The sequence below is a fragment of the Lynx canadensis genome, chromosome D2, assembly GCF_007474595.2.
Source record: "Lynx canadensis isolate LIC74 chromosome D2, mLynCan4.pri.v2, whole genome shotgun sequence".
In the NCBI taxonomy this organism is placed as follows: domain Eukaryota; kingdom Metazoa; phylum Chordata; class Mammalia; order Carnivora; family Felidae; genus Lynx; species Lynx canadensis.
The window spans coordinates 71,734,267-71,761,085 of record NC_044313.2 but is presented as its reverse complement, the minus strand read 5'-3'; the positions used below and the strand labels follow the sequence as shown (position 1 = coordinate 71,761,085).

Genomic DNA, 26,819 nt, shown 5'->3' with positions numbered 1-26,819 from the left:
GATTGCATTTCAAAATTACGTGTGTTAGAAGGAAAATCCAAATATTTAAAATATGATGGTATGAACTCGTTGAAAAGCTATTACTCATTTTGGTATCATCCAGATCCCGACTTTCCTTGCCTCTTCTTCCTGGCCTTCTGCCTTTTAGGTCTTTTGCTCTTTATGTCTCCTACTAACAAGAAAAAACATGCCCAGGAAACTCAGACCAACTGTATACCTTTTTTTTTTTTTAATGTTTATTTATTCTTGAGACAGAGACAGAGCGTGAACGGGGGGTGGGGGGTGCAGAGAGAGAGAGGGAGACACAGAATCCGAAACAGGCTCCAGGCTCCGAGCTGTCAGCGCAGAGCCCGACGTGGGGCTCAAACCCACGAACTGTGAGATCATGACCTGAGCCGAAGTCAGACGCCCAACTGACTGAGCCACCCAGGCGCCCCAAACCGTATGCCTTTTAATGTGAAAACTGTGCTCAAATCTTCTCATTGGATCACAGAATACTATTACTGGAAGAGAAGGTCGAGCAGAGAAGGGCGGCAGGTCTGTGGCCTACCACTGGAGTCCCCTAATCCCACGGCAGACATCGCTGAGAACAAGCCTAAACCTGGGCCAGAGGCAGACACTGAGTCGGCATGGGAGATGAGATGTATGTACTCTCCCTGTCTCAGAGTTTGTAGAATCCCACCCCACCCTTTACCTAGGAGGAAGCTGAAGCCCACAGACCTCAAGGGTCCCAGCAAGTCTGTGGCCAGTGAGTGACCAGAAAGAACCCAGGACATCTTACTCGGGTGGGGTGCTCTTTCTGCTCCCCCGTCAGCTCTCGGTCTAGCAGGCTGATCGTGTGCAGTTCGTATGCGGCCCTTAGATCACATGTTGCTGCCGTCATTGTTGCCCAGCAGGGCCACGTCGCTGTGGTAGGTCCTGCAAAATCCGACAGGCCGTAGTCTAATGCCAGCTCTGTGAAGCTTGCTTTCATCCCGGGATTGAGACAGACTCACCACACTGAATTCTGGGCCTTCTCGTGGTTTCTCAAATACACCCCATTCTCTGACCGTCCCCCTTGCTGTTCCCTTTGCCTGTGATGCTTATTCAAGCATCACTGGACTCGCGCCACTAACTCATCTTTCAGGTCTCTGTTTAAAAGTCAGTCCCTCCAGGAGCACCCTGGTGGCTCAGTTGGTTGAGCATCCGACTCTTGATTTTGGCTCAGGTCACGAGCTCACCGTTCGTGGGCTGGAGCCCCACATCAGGCTCAGCAGGAATTTCTCTTTCCTTCCATCTCTCTCTGCCCATCCTGTTCTCTCTCTCTCTCAAAACAAACAAACAAACAAACAAACAAATAACAAACTCAAAAATCAAACCCTCCAGAAGTCTTTCCCTGACCACCTGGAGTAGGACTAACTTCCTGACTGTGCCCGTGAACCGCCCTTTCCATAACATTCTCTGCAGTGACTGTGGGCGACATATCCACTTGCTCATGCTGGTCCTTCACTGCTCCCCGTGGTGCTGGGCACAGAAGTGTCTCTCCTGAACTGCACTGCACTGAGATGTCATCAGCCCTCTGTTTGCTAGAACAGACTTCAACCCTGCTGGGTATACTTTCTCTCAGTTTACTTTCCTTTCTGCATACCTCTGATACATAATTTTACTTGCCATACAAAACTACTTGGAGATACAAAATAAATTTTGATACAAAATTCAGATTACGGCTCAAGTTGAGGCCTGTAAATTGAAATGTATTGTTTAGCCAATTCAGTTCTTTACTTTCGAGACTAATTTAAGTAAACTTTATCCCATACTAGTCCCAACAAGATGTTTCACCAATATTGGAGCTAAAAGAATAAAGTTTTATCACTCATAGTACAGTTGAGCCACAGTGGTGATGTCGTTGTGACCGACATATTAATGGGTATGTAAGGTGGTTTTTTTCCTTCTCTATCCCCCACTAGTCTAAGTGAATCATGCTGAAAATAACAAGATAACTAAGTAGACAGCACCACAGATGACATCATGTTAGTCAAGTATGGAGCTTCTAAGACCGAATGTTTAAGGAGCATTGTATTTTTAGAAAATAAAACAAATTATCCTGAATTATGATGGTAATTCCAGACAAATGACTTCATTGATAGGCCACTGTTGCAAAAGAGTCAGAAGTCGGATCTACTTGAAAACTTGATTTATTTAATGTCACTAAATACCTATCTTTCAATAACTAATTTGAACATAAAGAGACTAAATGCTGCAATCAAAAGACATAGGGTGACAGAATGGATAAAAACAACAACAACAAGACCCGTCTATCTGCTGCCTCCAGGAGACCCAGATGAAAGACACCAGCAGATTGAAAGTGAGGGGGTGAAGAAACATCTGTCTTGTAAATGGATGTCAAAAGAAAGCCAGAGTAGCAATACTTACATTGGGCAGAATAGGCTTTAAAACAAAGACTGTAACAAGAGACAAAGAAGGACATTATATCACAATAAAGGGGACAATCCAATGGGAAGATGTAACAATTATAAATATTTACACATCCAACCTAGGAGCATCCAACTGCATAAAAGAGTTAATAACAAACATAAAGGAACTAATCAGTAATAACACAATGATAGTAGGGGACTTCGACACCCTACTTACAGCAAGGGACAGATCATTTAAATAGAACATCAACAAGGAAACAATGGTTTTGAACAACACGTTGGAGCAGATGGATTTAACAGGTATTTTCAGAACATCCCATCCTAAACCAGCAGAATACACGTCCTTTTCAAGTGCACACAGAGCGTTCTCCAGAATAGATCATATATTGGCCCACAAAGCCAGCCTCAACAAATTAAGGAAGATTGAAGTCATACCATGCGTCTTTTCCGACACAGCACCATACAACTATGAGTCAACCGCAAGAAATAATTTGGAAAGACCACAAATACATAGGGGTTAAATAACATGCTACAAAATAATGAATGGGTCAAGCAAATCAAAGAAGAAATTAAAAAGTACCTGGAAACAAATGAAAATGGAAACACAATGGTCCAAAACCTCTGAGATATGGCAAAAGTGGTTCTAAGAGGGAACTTTATAGCAATACAGGCCTATCTCAAGAAGCAAGAAAACTCTCTAATAAACAACATAACCTTCCACCTGAAGGAGCTAGAAAAAGGACAACAAACAAAACTTAAAACAAGCAGAAGGAAGGAAATAATTAAGATAAGAGCAGAAATAAATGATATCAAACTAAACACACACACACACACACACACACACAATAGAGCAGGTCAGTGAAACTAGGAGCTGGTTCTCTGAAAACAAAAATCAATATAATTTACAATCTTCTAGCCAGACTTCTTATGAAAAAGAAGAAAGGACTCAAAGTCACAAATGAGGGAGGAAAAATAACAACCAATAATCACAGAAATACAAATAAAATAATAAGAGAATATTATGAAAAACTATGTACCAACAAATTGTACAACCTAGAAGAAATGGATACATTACTAGAAACATAAAAACTACCAAAATTGAAACAGGAAGATAGAAAATTTGAACAGACCTATAATCAGGAAATAAATGGAATCAGTAAGCAAAAAACTCCCACCCAACAAGCAAAAGTCTAGGACCAGATGGCTTCACAAGTGAGTTCTACCAAACATTTAAAGAGGAGTTAATAACCATTCTCAAACTATTCCAAAAAGAGAAAAAGAAGGAAACTTCCAAATTCATTCTATGAGGCCAGCATTACCCTGATACCAAAACTAGATTAAAAAAAGAGAACTATAAGCCAATATCCCTGATGCACATACATGCAGAAATCCTCAACAATATACTAGCAAACCAAATTCAACAATGCATTAAAGAAAACATTCACCATGGTTAAGTGGGATTTGTTCCAAAGTTGTTCAGTATTCGCAAATTGATAAATGTGTTACATGACATCAATAAGAGAAAGGATAAGAACCATGTGATCATTTCAATAGACACTAGAAAAAGCATTTGACAAAGTACAACATCCATTCATGATAAAACCCTCAACAAAGTAGGTTTAGAGGGAACATAGCTCACTGTAATAAAGGCCATTTATTAAAAAAAACACAGCTAATATCATCCTTAATGGATGGAACTGAGAGTTTTTTCCCCTAAGGTCAGGAACAAGACAAGGATGTCCACTCTTAACACTTTTATTCAGCATAGTACTGGAAGTCCTAGGCACAGCAATCAGATAACACAAAGAAATAAGAGGCATCCACGTCGGCAAGGAAGAAGTAAACTTTCACTATTTGCAGATGACATGATACTATATACAGAAAATCAGAAAGACCCACCCACCCCCCCCCAAAAAAAACCTGCTAGAACTGATGAACTAATTCAATAAAGTTGCAATTATACAAAATCGGTGTATGGAAATCTGCCATGTTCATATACACTAATGATGAAGCTGCAGAAAGAGAAATTAAGAAAAACAATCCCATTTACATCTGCACCAAAAATAATAAGATACCTGGGAATAAGTCTAACCAAAGAGGTGAAAGACCTGTACTCTGAAACTATAAAACACTGACGAAAGAAATTCAAGAGGACACAAAGAAATGGAAAGACATGCCATGCTCACGGATTGGGAGATCAAATATTGCTAAAATGTCTATACTACCCAAAGCAATCTACACATGTAATGCAATCCCTATCAAAATACCACCAGCATTTTCCACAGAACTTATAACAAATAAGTCTGAAACTTGTATGGAACCACAAAAGACCTCGAATAGCCAAAGCAACCTTGAAAAAGAAAAGCAAAGCTGGAGGCATCACAATTCTGGACTTCAAGTTATGTGACAAAGCTGTAATAATCAAAACAGTATGGTGCTGGCACAAAAACAGACACATAGATCACTAGAACAGAATAGAAAACCCAGAAATAAACCCATAATTATATGGTCAATTAATCTTTGACAAAGCAGGAGAGAATATCAAATGGGAAAAAAGACAGTCTCTTCAACAAATGGTGTTGAGAAAACTGGACAGCTACATGCAAAAGGAAGAAACTGGACCGCTTTCTTAACACCATACAGAAAAAATTAATTAAAAAGTGGATTAAGTACCTACCTACATGTGGGACCTGAAATCATTAAAATCCTGGAAGAGAGCACAGGCAGTAACCTCTTTGGCATCTGTCATAGGAACTTTTTCTCAGGCAAGAGAAACAAAAGCCAAACTAAACTATTGGGATCACATCAAAATAAAAAGCTTCTGCACAGTGAAAGAAACAATCAACAAAACTAAAAGGCAACCTACAGAATGGGAGAGGAGATTTGCAAATAACACATCTGATAAAGGGTTAGTATGCAAAATATGTATAGAACTTCTAAAACTCAACACCCCAAAACAGAATAATACAATTACAACATAGGCAAAAAACACGAACAGACATTTCTCCAAAGAAGACATCCAGATGGCCAACAGACACATGAAAAGGTGCTCAACATCACTTATCATCAAGAAAATGCAAATCAAAACCACAATGAGCTATCACTTCACACCTATCAGAATGGCTAAAATCAACAACTCAAGGGACAACTGGTGTTGGTAAGGATATGGAGAAAAAGAAACACTGGTGCACTGTTGGTGGGAATGCAGACTGGTACAGCCAATGTGGAAAACAGTGTGGAGTTCCCCCAAGTCACACTACTGGGTATTTATCCAAAGAATACAAAAACACGAATTCAAAGGGATACATGAACTCCTATGTTTATGTCAGCATTATTTACAGTAACCAAATTATGGAATCAGTCCAAGTATCTATCAATAGGTGAATGGAAATAGAAAGATGTTACATATATATATATATATATATATATATATATATATATGCACCTATATATATATGTATGTGTGTTATATATATAGATAGATAGATGCTATATCTATAGATATAGATATAGATAATGGAATTCAGTCATAAAAAGGAATGAGATCTTGCCATTTGCGATGACACGGATGGATCTAGAGAGTGTTTTGTTAAGTGAAATGCATCAGTCAGAGGAAGACAAATACCATGATTTCATTCATATGTGGAATTTAGGAAGCAAAACAAATGAGCAAACGGGGGAAAAAAGAGAGAGACAAATTAAGAAACAGACTCTTAATGATGGAGAACAAACTGATGGCTACCAGAGGGGAGATGGGGGGGGATGGGGGAAACAGGTGATGGGGATGAAGGAGGGCACTTGTTGTGATGAGCACAGGATGATGTATGGAAGTGTTGAATCACTATATTGTATATCTGAAACTAATATAGCACTGTATGTTAACCAACCTGAATTAAAATAAAAATTAAATATGACAAAAAAATCATTTTATCTAAGAACTTTCAAAAGGAATCGTGTCACTTAGGAAAGGAATAATTGAGTTGGGTCATAATTTCATATGGTCCTCCAAGAAGAAATTTCCCTAATATTATCATTCTTGGCTCTTAAGAGTTTAAGAAAAATTGAAGTACTCTGATTTGATGACCATACTCCTACTGTAAAAGTGGATTTTAATGGGGTTTAAAGCGATTGAGATAGAGAATAATTCCATTATTGACATTCACTTGTTTATTCATTCAGAAAATGCTTATGAATATACTGTTCATTAAAAATAGAATCACTGGGGCGCCTGCGTGGCTAAGTCAGTTAAGTGTCCGACTTCAGCTCAGGTCATGATCTCATAGTTTGTGAGTGCGAGCCCCGCGTCAGACTCTGTGCTGACAGCTCGGAGCCTGGAGCCTGCTTTGGACTCTGTGTCTTCCTCTCTCTCTGCCCTCCCTTTGCTCATGCTCTGTCTCTGTCTCTCTCTCTCTCTCAAAAAATGAATAAACATTAAAAAAATTTTTTTAAATAGAATTACTGAGTTCCTACCTGACACCAAGCCTGTGAACCAGTGAGACAGGATGACGAAGATGTGGTTTCTGTTATCAAAGAGTTTCTGACCTATTAAGCAAACCTACAGCTGTGCCAGAATGGAAGAGCCATGACTGCTACATACACACTGATGTGGGGTCAACACTATGTGCAGCCTTGCAGGAAATTCAAGGAAGTAGAAAGCCCAGAGCCTAAGTGAAGGGGCTACAATTATTCATGGCTTCCGTTTTTCCAACTGCTTGGACATAATATATAAAATGGAAAAATGTATGAATTTTAGAACTAAATGTTGAATTAATCTCTGGTGCATAGTAGGTGTTCAATAACATTGGTTGAACGAACAGATGAATGATCAGTGCTCTGTAAATTCATCGAAAGAAGACTTCCCTGTAGGCTGACAGGAAAAAGCCTTGTAAGGTAAAGGCTGGTTTGAAGGACTCGAGTGTACATGTGGATATGGTAAACTATATACAAACAGGCTCATCCCTCTGCAAAAAAAATGGTTTCCTAAAAAGCTTAAGCTATAATTTTTGGATGTACTAGAATAAATGGGCAAAAGATGATAGAAATTAGAAATTGTAAACAACACCAGTTGAGAACTTCACTGAAACTGTAAATTAAAAAAACATTCACTCTAATGAAACTAATTCATGAACCAGTCCCGATTTTGTCATTCTTAAGTGAGACTTACTTTGCATTTTAGCAAATCTTGCCTGTGATTTGCAGATAGACTGGTTTCAACATGTGGGAGACCTGGTTCTGAGAGATATTTCTTTTTCTAATGTATTTTGCATTTATAACAAGGTAATAACCTAGATTAAAAATCAAACAGTACAAGTTGTAATGAAAAGCAGCAGACTCTTGTCAACTTTTTGCCATGTCTGATCCTCCCTCTCCACGAAAAAGTCCTTTCTATCCTTTAGGTATTTCTTCTGGTCCTTACCATAATTCTTCGAAGTGAGGTGCATGTGTCTTGATATTTCAGATTTGCCTATCTACTGACTTCCTGTTCTGAATAAGGATTCCTCTCTTTTATCTTCCCTCGTACGTTAACATCTTCCCTTTCTCCTTCCTCGCGGTACGGTTTTAATATTCTCTGAACAAATACTCAGGGTTTTGTTTTTCTGCTAAGTCTATGGTTGTTCTATTGTTGTTCGCTTCTGGCCCAGTAGTGTACCATGATTATCTTTCCTTTCTTGTTCAGATTTCTGTTTTCGTACTTGCTAACCTTTCCAATAGCTATGGAAAACGTCTCTCAGTTCAGTTTTCCCTTCAGGCAAACCTGCCGGGTGATCTACTGGTTCCCATCTCCCCAGACTCCCTCCCGGAACCTGCTCCAATTATTCCTTGTTTACTCCCTCTTTGTGAATGAAGCAAATCCTTCAGTCACTTTAGGAGGCTTTGTATATCTCCAAGCATTTCCATTCTACTCTGTACTTCGTACTAATGGATAGTTTGTATTATGGAGCGACTAAGGAGGCAAACGCTTCTGTAAGAATTCCAAGGTAATGTCTCCTGTCGCCCAGCTTCTGCTGCTGCTGTTGGAAAGTCTGATGACTTTCTGACCCCTCCCCCCCCCACCCCGGTCCTTTATATGTGACTGGATTTTCCCCTGCGGGAAGCTCTTGGAACATTAAGGAGGGAATTAAAGTGTCATGGCCCAGAGAATGGGGTCAGATTTTGGCTCTGTCACGTATTAATTGTGCTTAACCATCATGATTCAATTTTGTCATTTATAATTGGGGGTTCCTACAAGAAAGATTTGTTGGGGGATGAAACGAATCAAGATAATAAGAATAGAATATTGGCATAGCCCTTAGCAGGCAGAATGCATTCAGTAAGTATATACATCTCCTCCTCCTGTTCCCCAGAGTTAAATTCAATCATTGCACACCTTGCTTTGTGCCTCATTTCATCCATTGTGCTAGATGGCTGGTGGCCCTTTATCATTTGGATGTATATGTTCAATGGTTTTGAAATTTTTGTCAATAGGTGATCGTACTGCCTGAATGACCTCGTTCACAGAATTTCCACGGTGATTAAATCAAACCCAATAATCTATGTAAAAGTCCTTTGTGGCATGACAGGCATTGTTTGATTTCAAAACATAAAGGCTGTGTTGGGGTCTTTGGGAAGGTCTCGTCTTTGTATGCGTGACGAGGAGACGCTATAGCTCTGGGAAGAAGAGCTTACCTCTTCTTCTTCTTACCTCTTACCTCTTCCTTTTTTGGCCCGCATAACAGGTTGCTAACATCAGGTGGTAGTGAGAGACCTGAAAAGCCCTTCAAAGCCTCTTTAGTTCAAAGTGACTAAAATAGTTTGGAGCATGAACTGAACTAGTGTCAGCTGAGTACCAGTCCCCTTTGCTATGATGCTTGCATAGGACAGTGCATTCCAGCGAAATGGCTTAGAGCTGATGTGTCAAAAAATAGCCTGTCAGCTGGAAGCCTGCCTTATTAATTATTCCCTCTGTTGTTATTCTCCTCATGTACCTTCTCTTCCCCTCCTTTTCTTCCCCCCTCTGCCAGGCACTGCTTCATTTCACTCTCCCGCTCTGTTCTCCCTCTAGTCAACTGGGGAACTTCTCTCTCTGTGTCAGTCTGGAGGTGGCTGGAGTGGAACCAGGTTCACACTGCGGCAGGAGAAAAAGGAAGGTGGGATTCAGTTGCCTCTGCTCAAAGGGGAGCAAGGCTACTGGAGGCCTGGAGAAGCACAGGCCAGTGCTGGCCAGCCTCAAGAAGGAGAGGGTCTGGGGACAGAGCTCAATGGTCAGCTGCCAACCTCAGCTTTCCAGCAAGCCACAGGGTGTTTACCCAAGTGCCCAGTGGGGTTCTTCTAGACTGCGGATACATCGAAAACAATGTGGAAATAAAACGAATGGCCAGTAATTGGAGAAGTGTAAAAAAAAAAACAAAACCTAACACTAGAAATCAAGAGGCCTAAATATGCATGTGATGTATGCAGGATGGAATGTGGCAGCTTTGGGCTCTTGCGGCCCAGTGTGCATAGAAGCGCAGAATCAGGCCATTGGGAGGAATGATGTTAGTTCTCAGCTGCAGTGGGTGAGGTCACTATGATGAGTGCTGACTTAGTCTCCCTGATGTGCATGCACTGGGGTCTTACCTGAAGCGCTTAACCCACAGAGTGCTCTATGATAGGAAAATATATGGAGATGCCCGTGGAACAACGGAAATGGTGTTTTAAAGCGATCTTGTAACTTACGCATTCCTTACAAGTGCCTACTCCTCGTAGGTTACTAATGGCTTTAAAACATACAAATCACACTTCCCTTGGGGGAGAAATTACGATTTTGCAGATTAGACATTCACTGAGTACCTGCATTGTACTAGGCACTGTGTTTGGTGTTGAGAATGCAAAAATTGGTAAGAGCATAATCCTTGCTTTTGACAAGACGGCTGTTCTAACAAGAAACATCTTCCCTCCTGTGCTCCTAGTGAGAACATTTGAAAGTTGCTCTTAATGCTTTTCACATGAAAATTTTTGACCTAACCTTCTTCATGTGAAAAATTAATAAATGATTTCAATAGCGTTTTAGTTTTAAATACTATGATTTTGTATTAGCAGAGGACCTTTCTATCAAGAGGAGAAAGCACATTATTGCATTGATTCTCCCGAGAGCCTCTCTATCCCTTTGAGGAGATGTGAAGGATGCATTTTTATTCCCACTGAATTAATGAAAAAAAAATCAGTGGGAAGTTTTGGGAAAATGAGCTAAACATTTTTAAAAATTGAGTTAGACTTTGTATCAAATTAAATTCCAGATGGATTAAAGATTTAAAAAAAATTTTTTTAAAGGAGGAAAAGAAGAAAGAAAGAACAAGAATAGCACTGCAAGCAAATATAGGTCAAGTTATATAATCTTGGTTGGGAAGAGAAAAATAATTTTCCTAGCAGGACCCCAAAGTCAAAAACCACTGAAGAAACCACGAAAAATTTTATTCTCCGAAAAATGTCAGTTTTAATATTCTGATTCCTGAATGTTGCTCTTTACTACCTTGTATTTCTTTGAGAGGTTTTACCAGGGTGTTGACCCTGGTAATAATTACTGAGTCATTCAAAAATAATGCTAGAACCTATCACAGGCCAGGGACTGTGCAGAATGTTGGGGGAAGCACTGGGTGGCAAGGCCTCACCCTGGGGTGAACCTTCTGAGAGAAGAAGTGCACTATGGCCAGGAGTGAAACTCGAACCCCTGCACGGCAGGCATTGCCACACCACGGAAACCCCGGCCTTTCCTCAGACTCTGTTGTTCTGGGTGTCTGCTTTAGTTAAATGAACTATGAATCAATTCATCGGTGATGTTGCCTGAATGTCCTGAGCGGCTCCTGTGGACAGCGTCCAGGGCTAAATGCCCAAGCATGCTGGAGAAAAACAGCCTCGCCCCCTGGCTGTAGTAGAGAGGTGGACCTTCATCCCACAGATTAATATACACGTACAGGGTTTGAAGTACAGTGAAGGGAAGGAGTATAAAGAGATCCTGAGCTAGATCTGAAAGACCAAGAAAGGCTTCTTTGAGGAGGCTGACATTTAATTGGAGGCTTGGAAGATAAAGAGGGGAGTTAACCCTTAAACTGGAGGAAGAGGGTTCCAAGCAGGAGAAGGGCCATGGGCACATGCTGTACTGACTAATGGGAACGGAAAAGTCATGAGGACCTTGGCTTTATCCTAAGCGGAATTACAGGGCTTTGAGCAACAGGGGAATGTGATTTGCTTTATGTTTAAGGATGATTACTTACCCTCTTCAAGCTACTGGCTTTGGAAGCGAAGCCTTTTCTAGAGAATAAACCATGGCGTGTACATGATAGTGCTAAGGACTTTGCGATGTGAGATTCGGCCCAGCAAGAAAGATGACAAGGAGAAGCCCTCGTAGGGAAAAGCGATTGCCTCTAATGAGGGGATGCCACCAGCCTGGACGTGGTGATTCCATTTTGCGGGGCGTCTCCGCCTTAGATGCCTCAGGGTGACGGGGCTGCTTGAACCGAGCGGCAGCCGTCTGGAAATGTTTGTGAACACGCCTGGCCCCTGTGAAGGCGAGAAGTCATGCATCCTTGCAGCCGAAGTGGCAATTCAAGGTTTGAACTGGAGGAAATTGTCTCCCTAAAGATAAAAACATCCCGAAGGTTTTTGATTCGCTTTTAATTATCGAGAAGGACTTCTTTTAGTAACGTAAGCTTCTAAATAAAACAACCTGAAAGGCCTTGGAGAAAATTTAAAGCACTCAATTGTAGTAAGTTGTATATAACTTGTAAATGGCATAGTTAGTTTGCATTCTTTTCCTCACGGGCCTAATATTCCAGGCAAGAGAGAAATACTAATGCTCAAGGAAGGTCTTTTATGGTCTCTGTGCATATTCAGGGCATTGCCAAAGGACAGTTATAAAATACCATTGCAAAGATTTTCTTTCTCACTTGACTTTCTATGAATACTGAGGCAGTTTGGGGCCCTAAGAAACATGTTTATCATGCTAGTGCATTTGTAAGCTTTGCCTTTCATTAGCTTTTCATGGCCACCCCATAAGAAAAGATTCAGTGTCGTCTTTTAGAATTCAGAATTCTGGAATTACATTGCTGTTTTAGTTTCCTCCCGTGTAATTATTCTTCTTCCTTTCTGCTTCCCCTCCACTCCCAAACATAAACATTCAGTATGAGTTCGACTTGTCTGTTAAGAGTTTTCTACCATCTAGAGATTGTAACGTTTCGTTGGAATAAATTCCCAAGCTTGCTAGGAGGATAGAGACATGGAACATTTATGGGGAAATTGATTTTCTTTCAACATAAAGGATTAGCAGAACCTGGAGTCAAAAGTTTGGAGTTGGTGATGCTGCTGTTATTCCTGTATGTTTATTGTAACCCCCTTTCCACATCCTTCTCCACCCCCGCTTTGGCTGGATGTCCTGACACCAGTCAGGGAAGCCGTGCCTTGGGACAAATCTTCACCTAGAATGTTTTCCCCTTAATGTACAGTACGTAAACCTGTGCTTGCCGGTGCGTGCCGGCGGTATAAAGCACATCCTCTGGCCTCTCATCCAGAGATTCAGAATCGGTGGGTTGCCCGTGGGAAGAGCCGGGATATCTAGTCACATGCCTCAAAGCTGTGCCTGTGCTGTAGTTTCCACACGCATCCCTCCCTTCCAGGTACCACGGAGGGTTAAATCTCACAGAATCAATACCTCTGCTCTCAAATATTTGGAAAGGCACGGATGGTAAATTCAGATCTTACTGGTGATTTCTGTATATGTTTTTTGAAATTCATTGCTTTGTGTGTTTCTGCAATGGAGATACTAAAATTCTTATGGAAAACCCATATTTATTATCACTATCTGCCATAAATCCTTGCAAGGACTGCAGTGAAATTGTGTCCCTGCCCTCCAATCAGCCCCACTCACTGGAAAACATCATGGGCTGATAGCAAATGTGACAAGCGTTTGAAAGCCTGGATCGCACTCCCCCATCCACATGGCACTAGCATTCTACAGTGACGAGCTGTAGATGTTTCTTTTAATTCAGATGTTTTTCTAACAGCCCTGCAGCATGAGGTTGGCTTATATTTCCTTAATTTACATATTTTTGCAGGAATCTAGCTAAGGTTGTCATGTTTCTCTGAATTGGTGACAATTGTTGATAGAACTCTGTAAATGTATTTTTATAAGCAGGCTGAATTGAATTGCATTTGGTGTGACGGCCCCAATCTGACACTGTTGACTTCATATAAATTGAGAAATCAGAAAAAATAATGTGCATAGAAGGAAACCTAAACGTACCCGATTGGACTTTAGGAGAGACTAAAATAGGAAATATTGCTTAATGTGTTATAGTTAGAAAGTTTTTTGTTTTGTATTCAAAGAGTAATTCCAAGAGGCTGCTTTTTGTTAGATTTAACGATCCAGAGTTCCCTTGAACACTAAAAATGATAAGATAATAGGTGAACGTTTACAGAACTCTAAGCCGACAGAGGCATAGCATCTACTCTTGACAAACCCACAGTCTAGTGGGGAGATTAATATTTAAATGAATGCTCCATGGTGTAACAGGTACTATAATTAGAGAATTCACAGTGCATAGTGATGGCACAAAGGAATGATGTATTCTGCTTGAAAACTAAAGCTAGTAATACAGAATGCTGGTTCAGTGTCTTGCAGAAGCTTCATGGGTCCTTGCTATATGGCAGCATGGTGGACCACCGGTGGTGAGGAGATGGCAGGGTCCACCCAGCACAGGCAGAAAGGGGGGCATGCGTTGTTTCTAAAGAATTTTAAAACAATAATAATGCCAATTACAATTTGGACTCCTTTTTTACTTTCACCTTGTGCCAACGGTTCTAAACACTGTCAGTGATTAGACCCTTCCCCTGGGATGGACACTCCCGAGTGCACAGCCCTGGAAAACGGCCAGTAGCAACTGTACTGGGAATGGTCAGGGACATGGGGGGCGGGCAAGACCAGGAGTTCCTCAAGCAGGAAATACAGAAGGACATTCCAGGAAGGCACCCAGCACATATAAAGGCATAGACAACAGTGAGGTTCAATGCCGTGTGGGAGGAAATAGACACTTTGAATATGGGGCGCCTGGGTGGCTCAGTCGGTGAAGCATCTGACTCTTGATCTTGGCTCAGGTTATGATCTCAAAGATCGAGCCCCGCGTTGGGCTCTGCGCTGACACTGTGGAGCCTGCTTGGGATTCTCTTTCTTTCTGCCCCTCCCAACTCATGCTCTCTCTCTCTGAAAATAAATAAATAAATAAATAAATAAATAAATAAACAAACAAACAAACAAACATTTAAAAAAAGAAATTATTTTCAATAAACTGTGATGGTCAGTTATCCACATGGGAAAAAAATCGGTTTCAATCCCTATCTCACACCATACAGAATCAATTCCAGATAGCTTGCAGATCTAAATGTGAAAGGTAAAACAATAACGTCTCAGGGGAAAACATGAGAATGTGCTCACGATCTTTGTCTTTTAAACACAGTACAAAGGGGCACCTGGGTGGCTCAGTAGGTCAAGCATCCGACTTTGGCTCAGGTCATGATCTCACGGTTCATGAGCGAGCTCCACATCAGGCTCTGTGCTGACAGCTCAGAGCCTGGAAGCTGCTTCGGATTCTGTGTCTCCCTGTCTCTCTGTTCTTCTCCTGTTCGTGCTCTGTCTCTCTCAAAAATAAATAAAGATTAAAAAAATAAAATGAGCAGAGCACCAAAGACTCCAAAAGGAAAAAAAAAAAATGAGAAATTGGAACGTATTAAAATTAAGTATTTCTTTTCTACAAAAGAGACTATTAAGAGAGTGATAAACAACCCATAAAATGGGAGATCTTTCTGATGCATATATCTGAGTAAAGACTCATACCTAAGGTATATAAAGAACTCCTAGAAGTCAGTAAAGAAAAGACATCTAATCCTAGAAATCAGTAAGGAAAAGACGTTACTCCAGGAGGAAAAAGAACCAGGCAATGCACATGGAGAGCCACACTTCACAAAAGTGTGTATCCAAATGGCCAAATGGTGTAAACACATGGAAAGGTACTTAACTGCATTAGTCATCAGAGAAATGCAAAATAAAACCATAACATGACACTGCTCTACACCCACAGCATAGTTAAAATGAAAGAGAGAGAAAATGTTTTGGCAAGGATGTGAACAAACAGAAGGAACTCTTTGCACTGTTTGTGGGAGTGTAAATTGGCTCCATAACTTTGGAAAATCTCCTAGAGCTTCCTACACACACTTAATAACCTAGCAATTCTGTAGCTAGATATATACCCCGGAAGCGTACCCATGTTTACCAAAAGGCCTGTCCAAGAATGTTCATGGCGGCACTCTACATGACAGCTCTAAACTGGAAACAACGTGAACGCTCATGTACAGCAGCTTTGAAAAACAACCTGTGTCTATTCATATAGTAGATTATTGTACAGCAGTGAGAATGGGCAGATGATGATTACACACAAAGATGTGGCTGAATCTCAAGGAGAGTGTTGGGAAAACGATACAAAAGGACAGTAGGCAGACGGAACAGTGGTGTTTGGGGTTAGGGCACTGGTTACCTTGGGGGCAGTTACTGGAAGAGACACGGGGGGCTTCAAAAGGGTTTCTTCTTCCTCTAGGTGCTAGGGACACGGCCGTACGTGTATGGTATGTGCAGGTTTCTGTATATGAAAAAGTTCAATGAAAACGTTTTTGAAAAATCCAGCATGGCTACTTCAGGTCGCCAGTTAAGTGAGTGTAGAACTGATGATCGTGACCAGAGAGTTACGAAGTGGCAGGTATAGAAGATCTGACGCCGTTCCAGACCCACTGGGTCTGATTCTGCATTTCCCCCAGGTGATTTATTTGCATGTCGACGTTTGAGAATCACAGATCTAGGACAGCGTCTTTCTGCCTTGTCCCCGGGTAGTTCCAACATGCAGCTGTGGTTAGGATGACTCCGAGGTATATTGCCTGCATGGCTAAGTGAACGCAGGTGTCATTAGATAAGATAAAGAATGTTCGAGGAAGAGCAGGTGTGTGGAGGCTGACAAGTTCAGTTTTGACATGTATTTGGGGATTCCTTGGGGACATCAGGTGAAGCCATCCATTGAGTATTTAGATCTGGAGGCCAGGAGACAGATAGAAGATTGAGAGTTACAGATGGGAGTGTCCTCAGCATGGATGGAATCATTAAAGTTAAGGGTGTTGAAAACGAGAAAAAATAATACAGAGGTCCAAGGAGAGCAAATGACCAAATAAGGGAAGAGGGGTTTGCAGGGAAAATGGGAAAAGTAGTATCAGAGGTTTGAGTGCAAGCAGGAGCAGGTGGCGTGGGGAAACTAAGGAAAGAGAGTTTTCTGCGGAAGGCAGGACCAGCGATGTTTTATGCCCAGAAAGGTCTAGTAAGGTAGACTGAGAAGGATCAATTATTTGTCCTTTGGGAGGTCACAGGTGGCTGCTCCATACACAGTTCTGGCCAGGGGTAGCTGCAAATATCCAGGCGCAGAAGTTTCAGCAGTAAGTAGGAGACAGGGGCCTGGGATGGTCAGACGTTCACAGCCTTTTCAAGAAGCCGTGCAAAAAAGGGCAGAGGGAGCGAGGGGTAGAGTGGAAAGCAAGTTTTCAATTTGGCAAAGACTGGAATACTGCCACTTGCCAACGGGAAAGAGCTACTCTGGGGAGTGACCCCTGAACCAGCCATCAGGAAAGAACGGGACTCAGAGCTTCAGTGGACGCTCAACGTGAGGAGGACCCAGCAGGTGGATGTAACTATGAATACATTCGTAGCTGACGGGTGGGAAGATGAGTTGTTGGAGTCTCATAGCCTCAGTTTTCTCTAGAAGTAGGGTTCCTGTCATTTGCCTAAAGGGATGGGGGAGACATCATAAGAATTTGTCTTTCCTAATTTTCATATACTTTCACAAAAGATGAGAACCCTGTTGTCGGCATGTAGAATATATAATAATATACCTAGATTTCATTAATTATATGTAAAAAAAAAAAACACCTTAATTCCCTATGAAACAGCCCATTTTCAAATCTATACCGGAAAACACTGCGCATTCACCATTAAGAATACCCGAAGTTAAATTCCTACCCAACATCCTTGCTGTTTTTTTAATTATTGAAGTAGAATTGACATACAGTGTTACATTAGTTTCAGGTATGTGACACAGACAGTGCCATATATTACGCTGCGCTCACCATGGGAAGTGTGGCTACCATCTGTCACCATACAAAGTTATTACAACATTACGGACTATATTCCCTATGCTGTACTTTTCATCCCCATGACTTACCTGTTTTACAGCTGAAAGTTTGTACGTCTTCACCTATTTTGCCCATGCCCCACCCACCTCCACTCTGTTTAGGTAGAGTTTTTTCTCTGTATTTAAGAGTCTGTCTGTTTTTGTTCATTTGTTATGTCTTCTAGATTCTACGTATAAGTGAAATCGTATGGTATTTGTCTTTCTCTGTCTGACTTTTCTCTAGGTCCATCCATGTTGTTGCAAATGGCAAAATCTCATTCTTCTTTAGGGCTGAGCAACATTCCATTGCATATATATACCTTTTAAATTGAAGTGTAACTAACATGCAGCATTATACTAGTTTCGGGTGTACAATACCGGGATTCAGCAGTTGTTTACATTACTCAGTGCTCATCATGATAAGTGTACTCTTAATCCCCATCACCTATCACCCATTCCCCCACCCACATCCCCTATGGTAACCATCAGTTTGTTCTCTGCATTTAAGAGTCTGATTTTGGGGGGCACCTACGTGGCTTGGTCAGTTAAGCATCCGACTCTGGATTTCGGCCCGGGTCATGATCTCTTGGTTCGTGAGTTTGAGCCCCGAATCTTGACTCTGCGCTGACAGCATGGAGCCTGCTTGGAATTCTCTCTCTGTGCCCCTCCCCTGCTTGTGGGCGTGCACACACACACGCACACACTCTCTCTCTCTCAAAATGAATAAACTAAAAAAAGAAGAGTCTAATTTTTTTGTTTCTTTGTTTTGTTTCTTAAATTCTACCTGTGAGTGAAGTCATGTGGTATTTGTCTTTCTTTGACTGACTTATTCTACTTAGTGTTAATACCCTCTAGCTCCATCCATGTTGTTGCAGATGGTAAGATCTCATTCTTTTTTTATGGCTGAGTAATATTCTGTTACACACACACACACACACACACACACACACACACACACACCCCACGTCTTCTTTATCCATTCATCAGTGGATGGACTCTTGAGCTGCTTCCATTTCTTGGCTACTGTAATTAATGCTGCAGTAAACACAAGGCTGCATATATCTTTTCAAATCAGTGTGTTCCTTTTCCTTGGGTCATTACCCAGTCTTCCTCCCTGTTTCATGTATCATTAACGTTTCTTCTTATTTTTATCTTGATGATTTCTCGTTGCGTCTCTCTTCTACTGATGAATCCCTGGGATATTTGTTCTTATTTCTTGTCCATGTCATGAGGTATTCCCACTGTGTCTGTCCTCACCATTCTTTGTGAATCAGATTCCTGAATGCTGACCTCTTCTCATATTTTTAATCAAATGATAAGTGTGAGTGCGACCTGTTCTTCATGAGTGGATTCTTGTGTAATCCAAATAATGTAACAACGACATGGCCCTCTTGTTTGTTTTGTTTTGTTTTTTACTATAGGTTATTGAGGTGTAAGTTTGATAATATAAATGGTTGAGGAATGTGATTCCAGAAGTTCGATGGAGTCAGCTTTGCCCTTTGGGGGTTTGGCCTCTGAGACTCGGTGGAGAGACTGAGTCCCCGGCATGTCTGATTCATTTTCCTGGCTGTTTGGCTGGTGGATTGGGGACCGTCTCAGCCTCACAGTTAGTAGCAGAGAGACTCAGGAGGGAATGAGATGGACCTACCTGTGGGCCCTGGGCTGAACCAGGAGTGCTCTCCTCATGGAAGCAGGGGAGAGCTTGGCTCCGTACTTCACTCCTGTGTCAGGGATGTGTGTTCTCCTCTCCGCCTGATGCTGTGGCCTAAGGGAGTTTGTGCTCTGACCACCGGACCAGCCAGCCACTCCTCCTCCTTCTCAGAAAGAAAAGTAGCCAGAGGGGGGTGACAGGCACTGCAAGTGTACATCCTACATGACCCCATCCCGAGGGGGAGCAGAGTCTTTTCCTGCCCTGAGTGGCGGGAAAGAGGGGCAACCACTTCCCCAGCAGCTGACTCAGAGGGTGGGCAGGGCTCACAAGCCGAGACTCAGAGAGATTGAGTTAACAGTTCACCGTCACGCACCAGTGGTTGGTAGAGTCTGAATGAAAACCCAGACTGGTCTGACTCAAAACCTTAGCCCTCGTGGGAAGAGACGTCACTCCCCGTGGTGCTCCTGTTGTCACAAGGGTTCTCAAGAATGTAATACATTCATAACGATGGGGCCTGGGGATCAGCTTTCTCTTATGTGTATGTATGTCCTGGGGATTTGATTGTTGATTTAAAGATTAAGAAGAAGGAGAAGAAAGCCCAGCCTTGGAAGTGTCCCCAGCTGAAGAGGAGATGGGCCCAGGAGATTGTTTTTCAACCCTTCATCCCTCACTGTCCACCCATACTTCCTCTGAGAGACCTTGATACAGGACCGCTTACTTCCTGGGTCCCAGGAATAATTCCATATGGAAAAATCACCTGACTTGAAGAATTGGGACCCTGGTCTATATTACCGTATGTTATTATTTATGAACTATGTAGAAACAAAGCTAAGGATTGCCTGGAAAGCAAATTGGTGTATCCTGTCTAGAATCTGGAGTTCTGAGTGAGCAGCTTTTGAATGAAAAGGGGGGACATTCCTTCTTATTACATGTACTTAAAGAAAAATAACTTGATCAGTTCTAAATGGTTTTTGTGTTTCTTTCAGATATCGCCCATCTAATGTGGTTTGAAAGACTCTATGTCTGGCTTCAGTGTTTTGAAAAATACATCCTGTACCCAGCAATAATTCTGAATGCCCTCACTATTGATGCATTTTCAATAAGCAATTACCGGAGACTCGGTACCCAGTAAGTGGATAACAGTTTATTCTCGTAATGATTTCGATCACAATGATTTCAAAATCGGGTGGATTTTCTCTAAACAGGCTACAGTAGTACAGCATCTACTAGTTTACTGGCCGCGTAAAAGTAAGCCACGGTGGTCTTTTACTCAAACTCGCTGGAGGAACTTGATGGTTATTACAGAGTGGGCTGAAAATGAAGTTAGATCTGCTTGAAGTGATGTTGCAAATAAACGACAGTCGGTTTGAAAAAGCTCCTGCAAGAACTTAGTGAGCTTTAATGAGATGACAGAAGCACAGTGTGGTTCCAGGGGTTCCTGAACCCCCTGGAAAGTTCTTACCATCATGCTCAGAGCTTTATGAACCGCCTCATGTCATTTCATTTAGCAAATACTCTATCGTTTTGTGCTTGAGGGAGGGGGGATTAATCACTGTCGGTGCTCTCTCTGCATTTATCGGGAGAAGCCTCACAATTAAAAAAAAAACACGGAGCACAGCGTCATCATGCCGTCAAGATGCCCATGTTTTTGCAAAGCATTAACAACACACAGTTGGGTTATTAGTTTCATACATAAAATTAACTCTGAATTTGCAAATGGAAATCCTTCTCGATAATCTGTGGATTTGCTGCTCTGACAGAAGGTTGACGTGCCTGGTCAAGTAAGTTCGAGTAGGAGAATGAGAAAGACATCCTTTCCCAGATTTGCTTATTAAGTCATGTTGCTTAAACATTATGTGCCCAAGTCAATTCTTGTGCATAATCCCAAGCATATTAATTTAAACCTGCTCTTCCTTTCGGGGGGTGATGGGGACAAATTAATTAACATTTGCCAAAGATTGAGCAAGCTGAGATAAAAAGACATTTGAACACTCTGTTGGACATTGAGTGGATTCATAGTCACACAAAGCAGACACTGAATGAAATGGTCATATAACCTTCCTGTCATTATCAGACTCTGCCTTCCTTCCAGTTCAGACCTGTCATGGCTAGGCCAGGCCAAGTCGTGCCCTTTGGTATTTAAAATCCTGGACTTCAGATCCAGGGATGAAAATCAGTCTCACTGGATAAAGAACACAGACAGTGAGACTGTAGTAGCCCTCTTGCCCAGTTTGGGGGGACCCAGTCCCGGAGATGACTCCTCATCCAGAACCTCAAGTGCTTTCTCTAATGGTAGGTGTTTCTGGTATGGCACAATGTTGGCTAACCCTGCCGCCCTCCCGGAACAAGGCCGCATCTCGGTTTCTAGAACGAGGGCTTACAATCAGAACGAAAGTAGCAAAGAGGGTACCAGTGCTGCCCCCCCGGGGTAACGAGCTGAAGGACTTAAAGTTTGCTCGCTTTCCAACCTCAGGACTGGGACCTTAAGCTAAGCCTGCAGGTTGAGGCCCTCCAGTTCTGGCTGTTGGCAGAGGCTGGACACAAGGGTTGGGAATCAGGCAGAGTCAAAGAGTTTGGAGAGAGTCCAGTTTCAAGTAATAATACTCTCTACCCCCTATAATGTTTTTTCCAGACACTAATATCAGAAAGTAGCACCTTAGCTATGTCCCTCCAAATAGTGTCAAATCCAAGATGACACCAACAGAACTATTCTACTTAGAACCAAAAGCTGACAATTCCTTCATATTCTTGAGGCATCCAAATGAAGCCTTGAAAGTAATTTTAGGGTGCCTGGGTGGCTCAGTCAGTTAAGTGTCCAACTCTTGGTTTTTGGGTGAGGTCATGATCTCACAGTTTCGTGAGTTCAAGCCCCGCATCGGGCTCTGTGCTGACAGCATGAAGCCTGCTCATTATTCTCTCTCTCTCTCTCTCTCTCTCTCTCTCTCTGCCCCTCCTCTGCCCACACTGTCTCTGTTTCTCTCAAAATAAATAAATAAGCTCAAAATTTTTTTAAATAATAATTTCAAGTACCCCCATTAGACCAGCTGTTCTAAAATAGGACAGCAGGAGTCTGTATGTCAGTATCGCCCAGAAACCTGTTTCTTTAAAAATTTTTTTTTTCAACGTTTATTTATTTTTGGGACAGAGAGAGACAGAGCATGAACGGGGGAGGGGCAGAGAGAGAGGGAGACACAGAATCGGAAACAGGCTCCAGGCTCTGAGCCGTCAGCACAGAGCCCGACGCGGGGCTCGAACTCACGGACCGCGAGATCGTGACCTGGCTGAAGTCGGACGCTTAACCGACTGCGCCACCCAGGCGCCCCCAGAAACCTGTTTCTAATTATAGAATCCCCCAGCCTACCTGCACTGAGAACCACTGTACCTGATAGTTAGGCAGTGAACCCCTCAGCAACAGGCATGACTTCTTATTCGACTTTTAATACTACCCCCCTAGTAAATGGTAGAAGGCTAGGTAGATGGGTGATCAAGCCAGGACTGGTAAATGGATGAATGGGTGAATTGTGATATCTTGTTAGGTATTTATATTTCCCAGCCTGATCTAAATGGATGCTTTGCAGCTGTCCCAGGCTGTGTTCACTGACTGCTACATAAGCCTTTATTAAACCTTCAGCTGAGCCTACAATAGTCTCTGAACTACTTTAACTGTGATCATTACTCTTGCAGTGTTATAAGGGCCATAAAATTCAGTCCTTAAGACCTCCCATAGTGTTAACCAGTCATCATTGATAAGCAAAAAATTAATGCTCTTCGTTTTAACCGTATCACAGAGAACACAAAGAGTTGACCCTCGCTTAGATTTGGCCTGAATAACCTCCAAAATCATCAGTCTCCTGTGAAAACCCAAATAAGAATACCCCCAACCTTAAGATGCCTTGTCATTGGGCATAGACATTCTTGTATACTGGGCTGTTGTCAAAGGCAGCTGGACCCAAAGTCATGTCTTTATACTGTATTTTCATCAGGAAATAGAAGGAAAAGAAAGGTGGGTTCTGGAGCAGTGCGCAACTTTGCTGCAGGAACCCTGAGGGTTTTATGTTGAAGTTACATGAAAACATTCCCACTCAGCCCAAATCTGTATGTAATCAAGGACTAGTTTTCCTCAGATGAGCCTTGAGCAAATCTCACTGGGTGCATCCTCAGGCAAAGTGAAAACAATTGTAACCCTCGGTCTGAAGGCATACGAAATATCACATCAAGGCAAATGGAATTGCCAACGTTATTAGATCTTTTTGACAACAGAAATGACAGTGTTGCACCTGATAGGTGCAAAGACTTTAAAAGCATTTTTCGAATGCCCTCATCCTGGGACAAGATAATAATAATGCTGAAAAGGGTCCAGAGCCCGGGGATCCCTCTAGGCTGAGGGAAATTGAGGCATAGCTCCAGTTTTCTGTATTTAGCCAGGGGGAGAAAACCTCTCTCTTTTAAGTGCAACCATTCACTGGAAAGTATTCCCATCTCTGCCTTTCTTTTGAGTTTGCAAGTAGAATTTTATTATAGTGGGACGGTGCAGGAATCTGCCCAAAATGCGCAAAGCCTTCCTTCAGAAAGACAGACCCCTCCAGGAAGTGGCTGTTTGCTCTGTCAGGATATTCTTAGCTGTTATCATTAACTTTCCAAGCTTAAGGTAGTTAGATTATTCATTGTTGGCTTCAGCATCTGCTGGAATTGTTCGTATAACACATGCTCCCTATACAGGTTAATAACCTGACTCCCCAGACAAGAGCATCCAGGAGCCCAGGCCTTGAAGCAAAGTCCTGGTTATCTCCTTGCTGGACTGCTTTGATGAGTTCCTTAACTAAAAAGTCCAATGCCATGGGGGAAAAAATGTCAATGGTATCATTTTCAGCAGGAAAAAAAAAGTGTGTGGGGTGGGGGGAGTCCAAAGAGCTTACATTTACCAGGGAGGTAAATATGCTGAAAAATATTAGAAATTAACATGTAAAGGCAAAAAGCTCTGTGATGAGATACCGGGGTTTTATTTCTTTTCCGAATTTAATATCACTGCTTCAGTAAGATTCTTTCATAATAAAAAAGCATACACTGAGCGGACGCAAAGAGGGACAGCATGCTCTGTTTCCTCACTCGCCACCAAACTTTCTGTGGAACCTGTCGCTGCAGGAGTCCTTCAGATAAGCTCCAAGGGAATTCTGTGTCCTTGCCGAGGGACAGGGGACCATGAAGATCATGTGGCAGGAAGGAGCTCTTCTCAAGGCCAAGGGTCTGTGCTTGAGAGTCCCTTGGGACTGAGTTTCAATCCTCACTCTGCCCTGCCCCCCCCATGAGATCTTAGACAAGGGACCCAAACTCTAAGACCCCGTTTTGCTCCTCTGACAAATGTGGATAATGACAGAGCCTCCCCCCACACCGTCCTCCGCCCCTGTGTCCCCCTTCCCCACCAGTCTTGGCTTTTCATGCCTGTAAAGTGCACCGTGCACGGTAAATGCTCAAGAAACATTAGCTATTGTGACTCACCTGGTACTTTGCCGTCCTTGACCGCTTCCTTTCTTTCCTTTCCAACAGCTGGGACATTTTCCTGATGATCGTTGCCGGCATGAAGCTGCTAAGGACCTCCTTCTGTAACCCTGCTCATCAGTTTATTCACGTGAGCTTCACTGCGATCTTTTTCCATTTTGACTACAAAGATCTGTCAGAGAGTTTCTTACTGGATTTCTTCATGGTGTCCATTGTGTTCAGCAAGGCAAGTTAGTTCTCCATTTTCTTCATTTTCAAATGTAAAAGGGGCGTTTCTCACCATAGGTTTCAAGAGCCGTAAACATTTTCCTTTAAAGAAAATCGTGGAGTGAAATTAAATTGAATTACATATGCGTGTCACGCTCCTGCTACCATTTGAGGGACATTTCCCCGTGGAATACAAATATGCCACGTAATTTGCCAAAAATCACTAATTACAATGAATTAGCCATTTACTGTTGCTTGAAATTTTGAAATTTTATGATCTTTGCGTCTGTTAGCAATCTCATTACAGAACTTCCCTAGACCTCAAAATGCTCTGAATTAAAGATTAGCAGCCAGACAGATTTTTTTTTTTTTAAATTAGCTAGCATTTGAGGTAAAACTTGTGACCTGGTATCCAAGAACCAGGTCTCTTGGATTATTTTCATTCTTCTTGGCGTGTGTTAGGTCAAGATACACAGGCAATGAGAAATCCTAATCATAGTTCAGGCAAAATAGGGGGATGGAATCGGATGTCGAACATGGCGGGGGGGGGGGGGGGGTAAAATCCTCTGGACAAAATCCTCACCTGTATTCTGAGCACCTCGCAAAGCCAGGGTTTGTAAACAGAAATGAAAAGGAATTTGGAACAACTCCTGGTAAATAAACTGAGCATCTCACTTCACATCGGGCTTCCTCACACGCTGTCTTTAATACGGTGGCCACTGGTGTCTGCCCTCAGCTTGACTTAACCAGCCCCTCCCCCGCTTTTGGTTAATAATTTTTTAATTTTAAGATCTTTAAGATCTTTTTTCCTGAACTTCATCTTTTACCTCTTTTTGAATCCATTCTGTTAAATGTTTCTCTTTCTTACTTACCGTTTTCTTCTACCTTTCTCTTTGCTTATTTTAGGTAACAAAATTTCAAAACTCTCATATTGTCCTAACGATGCCCTGTGAGTAATTGTCCTCACCCTATCAGACGTGCGCGTCTCCTCTTATAACTCACGCTGAACTCCGATTTTTCAGCTGCCCGAGTCCCTTCTTGTGTCGTTTGTCACATGCTCTGTGCTATTATTACTTTTGCAGCCTACATCTTATTCCAGAGCCCTGGTCTTGGTCCTTTTCCCACAAACATTTCTTCTGTGTTTGAGTTCTGTTTGGTGTTGATAAAGTTATCCCAATTTTCTCGCGGTTCAAATCACAGGCTTCCATATTCTGTTTTCCTTCACTATGTATAAATTGCCTTTATTTCACATAATAAATGTAAAACTATATCCTATGATCTGTAAAGCATTTTAGAAGTTATTATAAATAACTTTACCACTTGCAGGGGGTAAGAGCTTATAATCAGATGCAAAATGTGTCAGGATGTATTGAATTCCCGGCTCTGGCATTATTTCTGTTTTGACATGGTGTTATTTACATGCCTTTCTGACCCGCGGTTTCTGATAAAATTGAAAGTAAGGATAGCAGTCTCGCCCGGGCATTGAGAGGATTGAAAGAAGTCTTTAAGTAAGATGTACTTTCCAAATGCAAGGCAGAATTTGTAGAGCCATTGTAAGTAGAAAAACAGAAGTTATGCACTGTTTAGTGTGGGAAGGAGCGTGGCTGGTTTTCCACACTGAGCTCCACTTAAGAATCTCTCTGTAAAGTGAGACGCCCCAGGTGAACACAGGCATGACAGAGAGGAGTGAGGGTCTCGCTGTAAAAGTCTTAAGGGCCTGGCTTCTAAGTGATTGTACATCCACAGCAGGAACAGTGATTTTCATTTCCTGGAGCACAGGCAGCCTTCCCCCACTGACACTTGGTGCCATCCTGTGCATCGTGAGCAGCGTGGGACAGGACA

At 42.1% G+C, this 26,819-nt stretch overlaps 1 protein-coding gene across 2 annotated transcripts in view; it reads left to right on the top strand.

The window, feature by feature from the left end:
• PCNX2 (pecanex 2) overlaps positions 1-26,819 on the top strand; it is a 301,846-nt gene that overhangs the window by 152,759 nt on the left and 122,268 nt on the right. The window contains exons 20-21 of one of the 2 annotated variants that reach the window (XM_030334389.1): positions 20,261-20,402; positions 24,819-24,996. In XM_030334389.1, coding sequence (XP_030190249.1) covers positions 20,261-20,402; positions 24,819-24,996 — 320 coding nt within the window. The remainder of the gene's footprint in view (positions 1-20,260; positions 20,403-24,818; positions 24,997-26,819) is intronic. The other variant, XM_032595131.1, reaches the window with a different exon arrangement.